The sequence below is a fragment of the Macrosteles quadrilineatus genome, unplaced genomic scaffold, assembly GCF_028750875.1.
Source record: "Macrosteles quadrilineatus isolate MER2022 unplaced genomic scaffold, UCM_ALF_1.0 Scaffold_1__1_contigs__length_201487025, whole genome shotgun sequence".
Classification (NCBI taxonomy): Eukaryota; Metazoa; Arthropoda; class Insecta; order Hemiptera; family Cicadellidae; genus Macrosteles; species Macrosteles quadrilineatus.
The window spans coordinates 105,151,531-105,169,924 of record NW_026542594.1 but is presented as its reverse complement, the minus strand read 5'-3'; the positions used below and the strand labels follow the sequence as shown (position 1 = coordinate 105,169,924).

General features: G+C 35.3%; 1 protein-coding gene across 1 annotated transcript in view; it reads right to left on the bottom strand.

Moving 5' to 3' along the window:
• LOC129004524 (probable Rho GTPase-activating protein CG5521) overlaps positions 1 to 18,394 on the bottom strand; it is a 247,406-nt gene that overhangs the window by 53,364 nt on the left and 175,648 nt on the right. Inside the window, exons 28-29 of the mRNA XM_054433140.1 lie at positions 12,275 to 12,490; positions 5,965 to 6,114 (exon numbers count right to left, since the gene is read on the bottom strand). Of these exons, the coding sequence (XP_054289115.1) occupies positions 5,965 to 6,114; positions 12,275 to 12,490 (366 nt within the window). The remainder of the gene's footprint in view (positions 1 to 5,964; positions 6,115 to 12,274; positions 12,491 to 18,394) is intronic.

The following is an 18,394-nucleotide window of genomic DNA, read 5'->3' as shown; positions in this document are numbered from 1 at the left end:
CCGACAGGAAACGGCATTTATCAGTTTTGGATTCGGTTATTTACCAAGGGACGTAGAACGCTCTGTTGTATGCATTCGAGTTTTTAAGCCCCTTAGGTTAGTTACCTCATTAACCCACGCTAAAAAGAACTCTATTATCATGTTGATGAGAAACCTAAGCACTATATAAGATTGGTTGTAGCTCACTTACACTATCAAAGCGAAGTTGACCAACTTCTATCAAATTCTCATACTACGCAATAGTCCGTATTATGAGAGTATGGCCAAACATATCAGGTATGCTGAGTTTAGTTTTCCTGCTGTAACCTGTTAAAAAGTTAATAAGGGATATTTCAAAATGACTGCCATTTTGATTAGGGGTGCGATATTGACCTCTAGTTTGCGCCATTTAATTTGTTTTGAGAAACCCTTTGAAATGAGGGGTCACATGATAGGTGTTTACATTTGAAACTTTGGTGCTGCCCCCAAATTACCCCATTTTGGGGGCCGGGTACAAGTTCTAACTTAAATGAAAAATCCCATTTTTATGTTTTAAACATGTGCCGAGTTTGGTTTTCCCACTACCACGCGTTATAAAGTTAAGGGGGTGTCCAGGCTTTATCTTGGGCTGCCATTTTGATTACGGGTGCGATATTGACCTCTGGTTTGCACCATTCGATTTGTCTTGATAAACCCTTTAAAATTAGGGTTCACATGATAGGTGTTTACTTTTGAAAATTCGGGGCTGCATTGTAAAAACTGGGGCAAAGTTGTAACTTAGATGAAAAAGTGCCATTTCTTATGTTGTAAATATATGCCGAGTTTGGTTTTTCTACTGCAACGCGTTAAAAGATTAACTGGGGGGTTCCAGGCTTTTGCCTAATCCTGTATTCGGCTATAGTTCTGTACGGTACTGCAGAGGCCGTGTTTTGTTCACAATTGGTTTCTTGTTATTTCAGTTATTTAAAACATCATTTAACCAAATAATACAATCTAATCATAAACAATAACTCGTCTCCTATTTATATAACTAAACAGGAAAGCACAAATCAAGATATAATAGAAACACAATTTTGTTGACACTAGCGCCCAGTGTCACCGTACATGAACTAGACACGAAAACGAGCTTCAAGATTTACAATGGGGTAAGAAGTCTACTTGTTTTACTCCAAATGAAGAAATTTGGAAAGTATCAAATTCATTCAACCGGAGAGCGACCATATATATAACATAACATAACATATAACGTATATAGGCCTAACACAATGTGTACCGTACATCGATTCTTTATCAGCACATATGTTTAATACCCCCACCGCAGCAAACCTGCACACTAAGCGAATTTCAACTTGTCTGATTACATTTTTACTAAAATATTTCTATAAATAAGACATATTTATTCAAAATTTAAATATCATTAGATTTAACGAGTGCTTAGGTTTGCTGCTACGGGGAAGGTAAAAAGTGTGTTTGGACCATGTATGTCAATAGTATAGGATGAAATAATTAATTTGCCAAATTTTATCAATATATACCCATAGACAAGTAAACTACAACAGTTTTCATTTTCTCCATAAGAATAACATAAGAATTTTAAATTATACTATTTTTAAATTTTCTCCGTAACCGTTAGGCATACAACAGCGCTTCAATATACCAAATTATTAATTTTTTAAGCTCTTCAAAACGGTTTGAAAAGAAATTGCAAATTTTTTTGTTTTTAGGGTAAAAAAATGGAAAACCCCATTTTTACCCCATAAAGCCCCCCATAAACCCCCGTTCCCATGGTCAGATTATGCTGGATCGCGAACTCGTACGAATAAACGTAGGTTTACACAATTGTACAAAACTTCACCAAAATCGAATCATTTTTGCTCGAGTTATCGCGCTAACGGACACACACACATATATATACATATGCATTTGAACGGATGGTGTTTTTGGTCTCTAGGGACCTCAAAACAAAATAATAAATCTGTCCCGGGTCTAGGTCTTACCATGAGTACTACGGTAATAGCATATTCCATATATGGTAAATTCACTAAAAACAAACTAACTTCGTTATAGTTTTAGCTGTTCTGACAAATACAGATCGTAGAAGTAGAACACACTTGCATGGCATGTCCCACGTATATACTCAATTCATTATAAAAAATATAAACTAAACAGCACCATTGCAAAAAACACCAGTTCAAACCACACACCCGTGCTGACGACGTACAGATATACGTCGGCAGCCCGAGTGGTTGACCGGACTATGGTGTCTGGGCGTCCACGTTTTGGCTCACTTAGCGCGATCCATTGTGTTACATATCGATGGGAGCGACATGCTGTCACTTTAGCAGCCTCTCACACACTGCCGTAGCGCCGTAGCGGCCGACACGACGTTGACTTACTACGGAAAGAAACTATTTCAGCGCTCCAAGCGCCCGGTGTCTGGAACTATCCGAGGCAAGATACACCAACGAGGAAAGACGAAAGAGAGAGGCTAAGATACAACAATGAGGAAAGAGGAGGTAAACTGAGGCAAGATACACCATCGAGGAAAGAGAGAGGCATCTGAGGCAAGATCCACCAATGGATCTTGGTGGATATCCACCAATGGATCTTGGTGGATATCCACCAATGGATCTTGGTGGATATCCACCAATGTGATATCCACATATCATATTGGATATCTACATATCACACATATCAGTGACAGCTAGAAAAAAATAATCCATCCAAACAGATGTTCGTTATTTCATAGATGTCGTATTCTCCAAACAGATGATTAGTATTTGGTAAAGACGTATGTGGTAGACATGGGGAGAAAACTTGACAAAAATCCACAAAATTGGGTTTTGAACGTCATCAGTCAGGTTATTTCAAAAGTAGCGATGCATGTTTTAATGGCTAAATACACTCTTGCCAATTCAGTGAACACAAAAAAACTATTTAAATCCCTATCGTATTTCGTATTCGTATTTCAGGAGAAGAACTCTTGTTCATTTTTACATGCAAAGACTACGTAAAATGCCTTCTGGGCCATGACAAACAGACAGACAGGAAGTGAGATAACACATTAAAAGCTTTTTAAAGTATAAACTCAAACATAACCGAAAAATACATAATCCTGAACAATGCACAGAGAAAACTCTAATTTTATTTATAGATATTTTATATACACTTTCACTTCTATAAAAGATTTTCTTTCTCATGACGCTTGATGAACGGCTTATACACGTAATATAACTTTCTTAAATAGACAATCCTAATGAACTACTGTTGCAGTAAACTTGCGAATATTTCTTACTTTACTCTTGCACATGTTTGAAATTTAAATCTTGCATAATACACTACTTTGTGCCTGTTGGCTACTATGAATCGTTCGGATTAATTTAAGATATTAAACTTTGTTGATATACACGAGGTAAATTGACCTCCATGATACCCATATTTATACACAGGTACCATATTGATATTACTACACTACAAATTTGATTCTACAATATACGGTACGTAGTTTTATCCAAACAAACGATCAAAAACCCCGAATGAAATTGTTATTTGACTCAATAGTCAATGCATATAAGCAAGTCTTATCTTTCGATGCAGATTAAATAATACAAAGGCAGAGGAATGTGCGAGAACGAGGTCACGTCACGGTTGCTATAGAAACGACGAAACTATCAGAATTGCGCGCCAACGTCAACTAAACGCCAGACTGTACAATAAACACGCCGCGTGTGTAGTGTTCGACAGAGCTATAGTACTTTCAGTTGGCAATACTGGCTTCTAGCCTCGAGCGAGGTGGTTCAACCATGAGAAGCGCCTCAAACTCCTGGGTAATCCCCGGTTAGCTCCTCCCACTCTGCCCCCTATCCCCACCTAAAAGACGAGCAAGTGGTAAGTCGGTCGGGTCGATTGACGACAAGTTGGTTTCTCGTATATAATAATTTAGTTTTACAGGCCGGTCAACTGGAATGACGATGAAATAACTTGTCGACATACTGGTTTTCAGTATTTATCTATTTAATTAAAAAAGACGGTCTAGTGGCCAGACGACCAAGTATCTTGTCGGTCTACTGGTAGGCTCCCTGATGCATCAGCAAAAGAACATTTCAAAAATCTAAATATTTTAACTGTTTACGGGCAATATATTATTGAAACTACTCTCATTGCAAAGAATTGTACAACTATCAATTTTAAGTCCCCAGCTCATTCGTATAATACTAGGAAGAGAAATGAGGTTATCCTGCCACATAGATTAAAGTTTTTTGAAAAGAAACCAACCTACATGGGATATACTTTTCTTAAATATATTCCAGAAAACACAAGGAGAGAAAATAATTTAAATAAGTTCAGGAAATTGCTGAAAGAATATTTGATACAACTGGCCCCTTACTCCATAGAAGAATTTTCCACCTCCCAGATATAACCTACTGTAGATATAAATATTTTTGTTATTACTTTTCATTTTTGCTTGGTAAATTGTAAATATTAGATTTTAATTAGATTTAGTATTGTATTATATATGACGCTATTTATTTACTGTACAAACTATGTACAAAAAAAATGAATAAAGAACTATGACTATGACTAAGACTATAATGGGTAGGATCAAGATTCAACCATTTATAATTAATTAATATTCAACGTTCCTTATTAGAGGTGCATCATATTTATTTGGAATATGAACATGTTTAAATAAACATTAACACGTAGTTAATCACTATCCCAACATAAATAGTAACAAGGAGTAAACGAAGGTTACAGACCGCTGGGTGTTACCGCTACAAAGTAGGCAAGGAGGGTGCTGTACTTGGCTACACTACTCCACGATAGAACACACGATGAGACAGTCTCCACATTGGTATTGCAGTTACGCTTATCGACACAGGCAGCAGCACCGGTTAAGCTGTTTTCATACGTATAAAGTGCACGGGAAGCCATACCTGACTGGCTTATGGGAGAGCTGACTGGCTTTCGGGCGGGTGACTGCCACACCGAGTAAATTACCAGCGCAGTGACTGCCACTCCGGGTGGGTGCAAAAGTATATATTTATATATTAGTGATGGGCGGATCCAAGAAAATGTCGGTACCGGATCCGGATCCGGATCCAGATACACACTATCATAAGGGCGGGTAAAAAAAATGTAATTAACAGAATGCCAATTTAAATCATACTATTCAAAATTAAATTAGTAATGTAAATGTTTAAAGGTTAACATATCTTATATATAGAGTAATCTCCAGTTGAGCCCATAATCCCTCATTTTTTGGGGACACTAACAATTTTCAAAATCATAAAATGCACTAAGTTTGCACAACCACCAAAAGGGTATCTGTGTATATTTTACTATAGTTCGATCTTGAGTATGCTATATCGTGGTTTTTGCATGCAGCATCCAATTTATTTATGCCTGGATCACCTCTTGTTAATCTATTCCTTAAATTCAATCCAGGTCCACAGTACTGATAGCCGGGTATGTGAAGTTCTACAGGTAAAATACCCTGTGTCTGTGTACAAGAAGTCTATTCTGTGTTCTAACGATCACTGGTGACGAGTGTTGCCGTAATCACGGGTCTCTAGGTCACGTTATTGCTGAGGTCCTAAGATATGCTTACAAGACAAGTGTTGTCTTGATTGAGGGAAGCTGGGAAACGATCATGGTATCGCTGAGACCGCCAGAACAAAGGTGTTTAGGTGATCCTGGAAGAAGATCACCGGTATTTGCTATCAAAAAGAATTTTTTGGGTAGCCTGTGCTGGCTTTCTGCTGGCCGGATAAAATCTTCTACAACCCGCAGGCCATGTCCGGTCCCTAGGCTGTAGGTTGGAGACCCTTGCACTAGAGGATCTCACATTCTACTCTAAAGCACTCACAATCTGCAGTATCAACAGTGGAGGTACTAATTTCCTAATTGTTATTTAGACAATTTTCACTTTTAATAACCTTAAATAATATTTGTACTAATGGGGACTAGTGTCTTTTGGCCTACCTGTATGTTGGGGGCAGAGAAGACCTGAGCAGACAGTTGATCAGCAGCCATGGCTGGCACGTCATCATGCTCCACCACCAGAGAGCTGAGCCGAGCAGCTCCGATGGCCAGAGGGAAGTGGCCTAGGTGGTTCAACAGGTGCATCACCACCTGCAGCATCACAGTACATGGATATTTCGTTGTGGTATTTAAAATTAGTTACCTTAAGATAAAGTAATTATATTTGAAATTTGTTAAATGAAAAGATTTCCAATGAAGTTTCTAATCACAGTCCTAGTTTTTAATAGAATTTGAAAAATTGACACAGCTGACTACAAATATTTGGATTCAAGGTGAGAAGTAATCTGATTGCCCACCAACACTTGCAAACCACATCGCAGATCCTGCCTGCCAGTCAAACAAGTTCAGTGAAAGCGGTGACTCCTATGTCTCGGCCTCTACTTCTGCCTGACAACACAGAGCTCCTTAGCATTGGTGTTCATGGAAGTGGAAAAGAAATCGGTGTGAGTGAGGGGGGTGAAAAGCAGAGTAACGGGGTTGTGAGTGAGGGGGGTGAAAATCAGAGTAACGGGGTTGTGAGTGAGGGGGGTGAAAAGCAGAGTAACGGGGTCGTGAGTGAGGGGGGGGGGGATAAGCAAAATAATCAAATTGTAAATTTTATAGAAAGCCAGTGTACAAGTAGTCTTAAGGAGCAGAGAAGAACACCTGCTTTGGCTTTAAACTTAGGTTTGGGGGGGGCTTCTCGGGAAACTTAAGGCGTAGAGATGTTCACTTAGGTGGGAACAATAAGCATAATTCGGTCATGGTAAAAAATAAAAAAATTACAATTTTTCACCAAAACATTCAGAATTTGGTATCAAGAGTAGAGGGGTTAGAGATAGTTCTAGATGAGATTAAACCTGACATTTTAGTTTTATCAGAGCATAACATGAAATCTGATGAGCTGAGCAGATTTAATTTAAACGGTTTTATGATAAATTCAGATTACACTCGGGAAAAATTTAAAAGTGGAGGTGTTTTGATATTATCTAAGCTTGGTTTAAAGTGGAAGCAGGTGAACTATGCTAATATTGAAGTGTTAAGGGAAGAAAAAGTGTTTGAGTTCTGTTGTTCAAAATATTTTTTTGTAGGGGATGAAATTCTTTTGGTTGGTATATATAGATCACCTGCAAGTAGTGTTAATGCATTTTTAAGTCGATTAGGTATTCTATGTGACTATGTGTTATCAAAAAACAAAAAGGTGGTAATAGTAGGAGATTTTAATATAAATGTTTTAGTAAACAGCAAACAAAGCAAGGATTTTGATAATTTGTTAAAATCTCACGGTTTGAAATTTTTAGTAAATTTTCCAACAATGGTCACAGCTAACTCAGTAACGGCTATTGATAACATTCTAACAAACATTCCAACCCATGAATTAAAGACCACAGGAGTCATAACTGAGCTTTCAGATCACGATGGACAAATCTTAGAAATAAATATTTTAGATAAATGTATAAAAAACAATTACATTTTTAAAAAATCCCGACAATTCTCAGAAGAAAATAAGCTCCAATTTTATCAAATGCTGGAAAAGGAAAACTGGAATGATGTTTATTTAGCACCGGTAACAGAAAAATACAATATTTTTCACAAAACGTTAATTTACTATTTCAATTTATGTTTTGAAAATAAACTTATCAAAATTTACAACACAAAGAAATCCTGGATAAATCCAGAAATTAAACAAGAAAAACAGGAAAATATAAAAATGAGTAGAATAGCTAGAAAAGTACAAAATAAATGTACTTTCTCTAAACTAAATAAAAGAAAAAAAATATTAAATAAAAAAATTACTGAGGGTAAAAAGAAGTTTTTTGATTTCCAAATTCATAATTCAAGTAACATTAACAAAACCACATGGAGAATAATTAATAATGAAGTTTCAAACAAAAAAACACTTACTCAGAGAATATTAGTCTTCGACTGAATGATGAACTAATTGAAAATCCTACTTATGTTGCAAACATGTTTAATAATTACTTTATAGATGTTGTAGATAGCTTTAGTGTTAGGCAACCTTTAGATAAAAATGGAGGAACAACTAATCAAGTTAGCGATGTAAATAAAACAAAAGGGCTTTTTGAAAGTAGGATATTTAAGTGCACTCCTGTAGATGATAAGGAAATGGAAAGAATTATTGGTTCACTTAAGAATAAAATGTCTAGTGGTTATGATGATATACCAACTAAATTATTAAAATATGTAGGGAACCTTTTAGTAAAGCCACTTGTACATTTGGTGAATTCCTCTTTTGTGTCTGGCTTATTTCCGCATCAACTAAAAATTGCAAAGGTAATTCCTTTACATAAAAAAAACGAAGTTACTGAAATATCTAACTATAGACCTGTTTCATTGCTCCCTGCTGTATCAAAAGTATACGAGAAAGCAATGTACATTAGATTGGTAGATTATCTTCAGGGGTGCCCATCCCCCCCTAGACTCATGACGCACCCCCCCCCCAATTGAGCAACAGGCCCCCCCCCCATAAATGATGTACACAACAAATGAGAAACATTATTCCCCCGCCCAGCACTATTTGTAAAACTATAAAAGAAGTTTTATATTTTTGTTTTTATATTTAAAATTCAAACCCAGTTAATCTATATCAATAAAGTTATAGTTTTGTCTGTACATTGCTCAGAATTATACATATTTTGGGTTATTTATGTTTTATACATTGAAGAAGTTGAAACTGTTAACTGAAACTGAAGTTAAAATGTTGATTTTGAAGTTAGTTAAATAGTTATTTTTTGTGAATTTGACTTGGCTTATGCATTTGTAATGTTAATCTAGCTAAATAAATGAGTTATTGAGTTATTGAAACATGTCTTATCTCCATTTATGTCCGTCTGTCACGGCCCAGAAGGCATTTTATTTAGCCTACTCATGGCCTACTCTGAAGAAAACTAGAGAAACTAGAGTACCGATTATGATTCTAATGGTTTAAGTGTATCCACAGGATTGGCGAGAGAGTCCTTATAGCCATTAAAATATGGCCTCACTATTTTGGAAATAAAATAACGGACGATCAAAAATACAATTTTGTGTGATTTTTCTAGTTTATTTTCTCCATGTTTACTACATACGTCATTAATTTATGAAATACTAATCATCTGTTAAGAGAACACGTCATATGAAATTACGAACAGCTGTTTTGATAAAGATTCCTTTTCCTAGCTGTCACTGATATGTTTACATAAATGTTCTTTAAGAATACTGTGTAGGCCCTGACCATTTCCGATCACGTTTGTAAGCAAATCCAAAACCAAGTGAGATTAATAACCGTGTGGCTTTGGCTTACATAACGGGTTTGATTTATCACGAGTACTAATATGTAACTGTAAATTAAATTAAATAACTAGCCATCATCCAGGTCGGGAACCGGAGATTCTGTGTTTATCAAGTTGTACTTGAATTTTGATTACCGGGAAAAGACCGTGAATCAGTGTTGTACAGGACTGGAAAACTTATCTTTCTATATAAATAAAATTAGAGTATTATAAGTCACCTCATTTTAAGGAATCTTTTATTACCAGAATATCCATAACGAATTGTCAGCGTCTTTCTCGATATAACGATCCCCTCTCCCTCCCTTTAGAAACATCAGAGCTCCTTTGATGAAAATGAAATGGAAACAAGGCTTGCGCCAACGATCGTCTGCTCCGTTATACACTTCTGTCTGCTGTGCGCTATGTTACAACAGATTTCAGATACAACAGCTGGGGAATGATGACGATATAATGCTTAGTAAACTGTGATTGAGTGATAACCATGGTAACTTAGTAAAGCTGTGATTGGCCAATGAGTAGGCCTAAATATGGCGACTTGTTTAATGTGTGCATGAATTGAAGAGAAACCTATTAATGAACAGAAGAACAAAGAAAGAGAATAACAAGATTGTTCTCTTTACATTCTTTTTTAAGAGTGTTTTAATTATCTCTAAATATAATTTTACACTTTTTTATTACTTATCTATCAATTCCTATGCTGTGACACAGCACCTATCGGTAGCCTATCTGTTTATCATGAGCAGTACCTTATAACACTTTCGAAAGGTTCCTTTAATATTTACGTTATTTATAGCAATGTAATGTTTGGCCAGTGATTAGTTGAGTTTGAGTTAGCTACAATTTTAAACGTTGCCGTTTGTACAACTGAACCAAGATAAATAATTTGAAATTTACAATAATAATGATTGTGCAATATTGAATTTCGTTTATAAAAATGTAAATCGTGACTTATTGGCTGTTTACAGCGTTTTAATGAGTTTGTCATATGTTTTTATACTATATTGGATTAACCGTATTTTTCATTCCCCCCTCTCCCTAATAACTCAGGTAATCGAGTATACACAATAGTGTAAAGTATTGTAGCCTATGCTACTTGCTACTTGATTGTATTTTAACGAGCTTTATGTCAACAAAGCGTTCTGCTGTGCTTAAGTCGCGGTGTAGCTGGATGTGTCTGTACCACGCGTTATCTTTTATCTATCACAGCAGTTAAGCCATCCCGTGCGCTCCCTCTCTTAGATCTCACGTCTTGCTAATCTTAAATAATAACTTTCTACACGAATCCTAAACTATCCTAAAATCCTAACTAATTTAATTCAATAATATAACTATTGTCATTAATTATCCACTTTGTATCTGGCGATTTCGTAATGTATTTTGGATTGTCGTCATGTTGAACACTGTTGCAATTAACTTTAGCCGACCCCCCCCATTTGAATTTTTTGAGCCCCCCCCAAGAATTTCAATGACGCAGTCTGCGTCACGGCCCCCCCTTGTGGGCACCCCTGTTATCTTGAATCAAATAAGTTATTTGATAATTCTCAACATGGTTTCAGAAATGGAAGATCAGTAATAACAGCAGCTACTGACTTCATTGAGTCCATCGTAGAATCAATTGAAAACGGTGAAAATGTTCTAGGGATATACATGGATCTCTGTAAAGCATTTGATAGTGTTTGTCGTTCAATTTTGCTAGAGAAACTGGAAAGTCTTGGAATAATGGGAGTCCCCTTAAAATGGTTTCAATCTTATTTGGATGGTCGGATGCAATTTGTTGAAATAAAATCAAACAAAAACAATTATTTAACTACATTTAACTCTCATAAACGTAGAATTAAGTGGGGGGTGCCACAGGGTTCAATTTTGGGACCAATTTTGTTTTTACGTTATATAAAAGAATTGCCTAAAAGTATTGTTAATCCTCAAAAGAGTAAGATTTGTTTATATGCAGATGATTCAAATTTAACAGTGGCGGGGAAAAGTGAAGAGGAGTTGGAAATTTCGGCCTTTGTAGAATTGTATAATATACAACAATTTCTAAAAAATAATAATTTGAATCTTAATACAACAAAAACAAACTTTATGTCCTTTTCGACTAAACAAAGTAAACAGAAACTTGAACCCAATTTGATCATTGATTCAGAATCAATAGAACAACTTTCTGAAGCCAAACTTTTAGGTCTCTATGTAGATGAACATCTAAGTTGGAATAAACGCGTTGAAAAATTATTAAAAAAGCTTAATTCTGGAGTGTACGCATTGAAAAGAATGTCTTATTTGTGCAATTTAGATGCACTTAAAAAAATATATTTTGCCCATATTCATTCTCACATAAACTATGGCATTGGACTATATGTGGCAACTACGATTAAAAATTTAAATAAAATTCTAATCATGCAAGAAAAAGCCATTAGAACTATGTTACACCTTAAAAAAGATGAATCAGTTAAATCTCACTTTAAAAATCTAAATATTTTAACAGTTTTTGCAGCGTATACTTTTGAAATAGCATGTATAGCTAAAAGAGACAGCCTAAAATATGAGCCAGTTGTGCCACATAGTTACAATACAAGACATAAAAAGGATATTGTAACTTCAACCTATAAGCTGGAATTCTAAAAAAAAAACCAACTTTTGCTGGATCACTAATTCTAAGGAAATTGCCTGCCTCTATAAAGGAGGAATCAAATTATAAATTATTTAAATCTAAATAAAAAAAAAAAACATTTAATAGAAAAGGCGCCTTATACAATGGAGGAACTCATTGAATAAATACCTATTCATACTTAAAATGTATTTATATCTTTAAGCTAGTTTAGTACTTTATACTTGACACTATTTTTGTACCCATGTGCATGTAAGGAAAATAAAGATGTTTTGATTTGATGTGATTTGATAACTGATAACATTCACTAAATACTAAATAGAAATCATTATCAGGCATATTTTCATTCTCAGAAGACGGTTGTGTATATTACCATCTTGGCTGCCAGCTGAATGGAATGAGCTGGAGAGTTGATATGAGGAGGAGAGTTGGTAAATGTTCGTCGGCCCATCTTCACCATGTGTTCATCTTGTTTGAGATTGTCTAGCTGTATGTTCGGGTTGAACTCTTGTACCAAGTCTGGGTGGAAGGAACCTCCGACTACACTACTTGTCCTATTGCGACCTCCCTCTGACAGATCAGTCAAAACCTGTAACATTAGACACAATATTGTTCATCAGAAACACTGAAAAGTAAACAAAAATATAAAGTTTAAATATTTGTGTTTAGCGTTACTCCGATTGCTCAAACTCCAATCATCGAGATCGTCAATTATCTAGATTATCTTTTAAGGAGGAAGAAATCAACCAGAAAAATTAAGTTTGAACATTGTAGATTGCGTGTTTGCGGAAGTCCGTTACATATTTTAATATGTTCCAGTTGTCTCTATCATGTGGCAAGTCTATTGTGGTATCGTATTGATCAGTGGACAAAGAGTTATCCAAAAGGCCTTTTCACACCTGCGTCTTGGACGTTTGATACGTTTTAGTTTAAACAAATCGCTGCCCATGCTATCAAATGAGACCGTTCACACCACACGTCCGAGATATATTTTTCCCAAACATCCATGGCCTAGCACATGCGTAGTGAACACTTCAAAAACGCTCCCGTGTCATCTGCAATGTGTTTGTTGCTGGAGTTTGACAATACTTCAACAAAACATTAAATACAAAAATTGTAGCTCATTTTAAGGGCTACAATGTGGTTTGTAATGAAAACCATGTTGCCATTTTAAGTTTTTGAGATAATAGCTTTTGAAACTTCAAAAAGTTTGAAAGTGCATAACATAAGTAAAAAATTAGGGAAAGGGTTGAAACCAGAGTTTTTTGAAAGCTCATTTAGTAATTAAAGTGTTATCAAAATTTGAACCCCCACAAAATTCCACCTCCTTGCAATGAAAAGTAGTTCAAAGGTCTATTTTCTGTACGTTTTTGAACACCCTGTAAATAGGAATGAAAATATTTTAAAACTTTTTCCACTAAAATACTCAGGACTCAAAGAGCTTTAATTTGAGATATAACACGGCTCCCCTTTATATTTGAAAATTTCCCAAAAACCACCTCCACCCCCCAAAATATGCCCTTTGGGGTGATTTTTTGGGTTTGAAAATAATTTAGCTGAATTCCTTGGGGTCAAAATAGGGGGTTCCAGTTGCAATTAGGTTTCTATTTACTTTCATATTGGAGCTATAGAAGCCGGCTGGGTGGTCTGGGTCACCCTGTATAGTGGATACAGATCTAATATTATAATTCCATCTAGTGGATGAGCCGGAAGGAAGCCAAAAACAACATTTGTTTGTATTTGTTTGTTTTTGCCTACAATTTCCTGTAACACATTCGTTCTCTGAGATGAATGAGAAAAAAAGTAAAAATCTCTTGTACGTTAGCAAAGAATATTCTGACTTCGCGGTTTCGATTTGCAGCTCGTGTCATGAGGTTCAGCTGGTGGCCATAACAGTGGACAAAATGTGAATTTTGATAATCTTATTTTATTCATGTTTGGACCCCAGAATGCTGGCCACTCATAGTATTGGCTCCATCATAACTTTGGCAAACAAGTTTTTCTTTATCATCCCCAATAACGTTGGCCAAAACTTGCTTTATGCAGTTAGACAGGGATTCTGCATCAGCCTGCGGTGGATTGAGGAAAGTCCAAAACCGCTCCACTGGATATCCATTACCAAGGATATACCGGAAAACCACAACCATTTGGGCTTTTGTTGATACATCAATGGTTTCGTCTGCCATCACTGCAATATAATCTGCAGCACGAATCTCTGGCAGGATATTTTCCTGGCAAACATGCAACATACACTCTAAAAGGTCATTTTGAATTTCTTTGGAGGTGCCCTTAAAAACAGTAGCAGTTTGAAGATGCTCTTTAATGATACTGTCAAGGGTAGCAGAAAAGTGCACTAAGCCATGATATTCCTGGATTTGATGAATCTGATTTCTCATCATGGCCACGAAGAGCAAGTTCAAATTCACCACAAAATCGAATACAATCTATTATTTTTGATAAAACGTAACGATTTTTTCTAACTATGTCATTTTGTTTGCCAATATTTGTTTTATAAGCCTCATTTAGCTGTTGTCTTATTTCTGTACGGCCTAGAATGGAAAGATTAAGACATGCATTTGTATGAATGGGAGATTCTATGTGCTTTTAGATTTTTAGTGAGGTGGCATAAATCATCGACTCCATTTTTTGTCCAGGTAGTATCTTTCCCTTGAGAAAACAAGATACAAGGAAAGCAAACAATTTTGTTCAAGACATCACAACCACAAATCCAAGAATTTCTATTATAAATCTAACTACAGTATTAAAACTTCAAGTGTACTCACAACCTTTAACTTTTTGTTTTTGGGCCAAGTTTAACACAGGTTTTGGTCTTCCAAGTTCTTTAATGGAACACTTGTCTTCCAGCGAAAGAGTTGAAAAGTTGTTTTTCAATAAGAATTTAACCTTGTTCATTTCTGCAAACACTTATAATCAAATTTTAAAGCATTACCACAGTTCCAAATAACAATTAGAATACTGCAACGAACATAACCTATACTTCGATATAAATCATAAATAATATAGTGGCGTGCAATGGCTGACAGTGACAGTTCAGACAATCTAGCCGTACGGTGCTGCTAAATGGTTAAGCGACTTATTATAGAACTACTGTTCCGATCGGGAGTGTTTGGGAAACATCGCCAGAGCTCGGCGACGCATTAGCAATCAAAGTTTGCGATTCTGCCTTTTAGTTTAAACAAGCCCCTCTCCTCACCCCACTCCCCCCTTGCCTGCTAGGAAGGTTCACACTGCGTGTGAGAACCTCGCCATGACGCTCGATGCCAAAGCTTTATTCCCGATTTCAAAAATAGTTTTGGTGGATTATTTTGTAAAAAATCAACATGTTAGTGGTTTTATGCACTACTTGCTTATTTTTGTTTGTTTTATCATCCATGCGTTCACTGAACCTGTGAACATACACACTAGCCGCCACTATTTGATTCTTAGTTTGTTTAAATATTACAATAATTTGTTTTACATTTGAGCTTTTTAGGGACTTCTGTCCCAACAAGCCGCTGATATATTTATATTTATTAATCTATTTTCATTTCTGTTGCCACCAAGGACTATAAGATTTATCATTATTAACTATTTTTAAGCACAACATTTATTATTTGTTATAAATTTATTCTTTTAGGTGGCCCCTAACTTGGTAATTATTACAAATGTAAATCTATATTAAATGCACTTAGAAAGGTAAATTTTAGAAATTTTCTGAACTGGTAAATTTCAAGGTAGAGTTCATTTGTCTGAGTTTTCAGTTGTCCAAGTTTGATAAAAATTGCAAAATATTAAGAAAATCAGTTGTCCGAGGTTCATTTGTCTGAGGTTTGATAAATAACTAATAATATTTAATTAAATCAACTCTCCGAGTTTTCATTTGTCCAAGGTTATTACAAAATCAGTTGTCCGAGGTTGGTTTAACGGTAATTAAAGCAGGTATTTCAATTACGCAGCACGTTTAGTGGTTAATTTTATGATAATATTATATAATATTTATATTACATTAAAACAGTAGGACTCCTAATATAACCTAACCTAACCTAACCTTACCTTACCTAACAAAACCTTACCTAACCTATCCTGTCTGTGCGATGGCGAGCACGGTGGCGGTATGATTGCTTCTTGCGCGGACTGTCTTAGCGGCTCGGCGGCAGAGTTACTTTTGGCGCTGATGATACTCGTACACTTGAAAACTCGGACTAATGAAAGCTCGGACAGTTGAAATAGCCAAATATAATTATTTATTTAAGCAAACCTCGTACAAATGAACCTGGGACAACTGAAAACTCGGACAAATGATGTGATCCGAATTTCAAGGACAGCTGAGAGTTTCATTGTGTTAATTGATTTGGTATCTATATATTAATTACGTAAGCCGATTCTTTGCGTCAAAATTCTGGGCAACTGGGAAGTAGTAGAACGACGGGGGAGGGCTCAAATTAAATGTCTCGATCCCACGACGGCAGGAAAAATAGTGAAATTCCCAAAATGTTAACACAAAATTAGATATAACATAAAATGTTCTCCATAAGGATAGCATTAGAAGCCATTTACTGCTGATTTTTTTACTTCAATACAGCTGATTGTGATTTATCGTCAAACCAGTAAGCAATATTGTACAGTAGGCTCCCTCTTATCCGGACATCGGTTTAACCGGACTACATTCGGGGGAAATGACATCTCTTTAACCGGACAATTTCTATCAGCACATCGGTTTAACCGGACTAGATCGGCAGGAAGTGGGCGGTACTGAATCGACTGTTCTCGTAGGAAAGATTTGAGACCACTGATCACGTATCTAAATACAATGATCTCCTAAATTTAAGTCAAATACTGTATACAGTATGCGTTCAAACGGTCCGTTTTAACGGGTGTTTGGGGATGTCGGTTTAACCGGAAAAACCGTTATTCGGACTGGCCTCGGTCCAGAGGAGTCTGTATAAGAGGGAGTCTACTGTATTACATTTGGATTAAACTCATTTGCCAGTCAATTCTGCAATGTGCTGTATACTATATAAAACTAGGGATAATGTTACCTTAGAATGTTGAAATCAATTATTTTACTATGAAATTCGCAAACTCATGTATTTTTAAGTAATTTTCCAAAATAAACTTATCACACGCTTTTTAAATAAGTTCTGTATTTCAGCATAAGCCTTCTTCATGAACAAACAAACAATGTTAATGATTGTTTGTTTGTTCCTGAAGAAGGCTTATGCCGAAATATAGAACTTATTTAAAAAGTGTGTGATAAGTTTATTTTGGAAAATGATTTAGCCGTTTGGCAATATTATGAAGAAACAGTATTTTTAAGTTAATTAGTTAAGCGTACGATAAGTAGTAGAATCATAGGAGATGGCTCAAATCAAAGGAATTTAACTTACAATGACTGAAAAAATCATGAAGTTTTTTCTTCTAATTTGAAGGTTATTGTTGTTTTGAAGGAACATGAAATAACCTCACTGACTAATAACTTCTTTGATAAACGAATAAATTATTCAAGATTAAGAGGTAAACTTCTGCTTCGTTTTGATTTCAAAACATATGTTAAATATTTACTATACACTTTTTTGTATATTTACTAACACTTTAAAATTTGAGATTTATTTTAGTGTTACATCAAGACCTTAAGATGCCTACAGTTAAGGACGAAATCATGACCATAAGTGAACAATATATTACGAAATTGGAATCTCATCAAAATCATTTAGCTCTTAACTTATTAAACAACATGGATACAATTTACAGACTTAAGAGGCCATCAATTCTGGACCTGCCCTTCAGATTTTTGTAAAGAGTTTTTATTGAAAAATTTGTTGTTGAGAGTGGTTAACAGCTATTTTTAATGTTCCAAAGTCAATTTTTCGAATTACAAAGTATTTACTTATTGTTCAATATATAATAGAACAGATTGTAAAGTAGGCCTAAATAACAACAAAAAAAAAATTTTGTGTTTAATCAATATTTTGTATGAAGTGGAATAACCTCAACGACAACCTGACTTTGTTTTGTAAGCAACATTTATGATTCTAATGTAAATCTGTATATTATTGTTTTTTTTTTTTTTTTTACCAACAAAAAGGAAAATACCCCCGCCACAGCAAACCTTCAGACTAAGCGAATTTCAACTTGTCTGATTACATTTTTACTAAAATATTTCCATAAATAAGACATATTTATTCCCTTATTTAAATAACATTAGATTTAACGAGTGCTTAGGTTTGCTGCTACGGGGAAGGTAAAAAAAGTGTTTTATGACCATATGTCAATAGTATAGGATGAAATAAATAATTTGCTAAATTTTATCAATGTATATCCATAAACAAGTAAACTACAACAAGTTTCATTTTCTCCATAATAATAACATGAGAATTTTAAATTACACTTTTTTTGAATTTTCTCCGTGACCGTTAGGCATACAACAGCACTTCAATATACTAAATAATTTCTTTTTTTAAGCTCTACAAAATGGTTTCGAAAGAAATTGCAA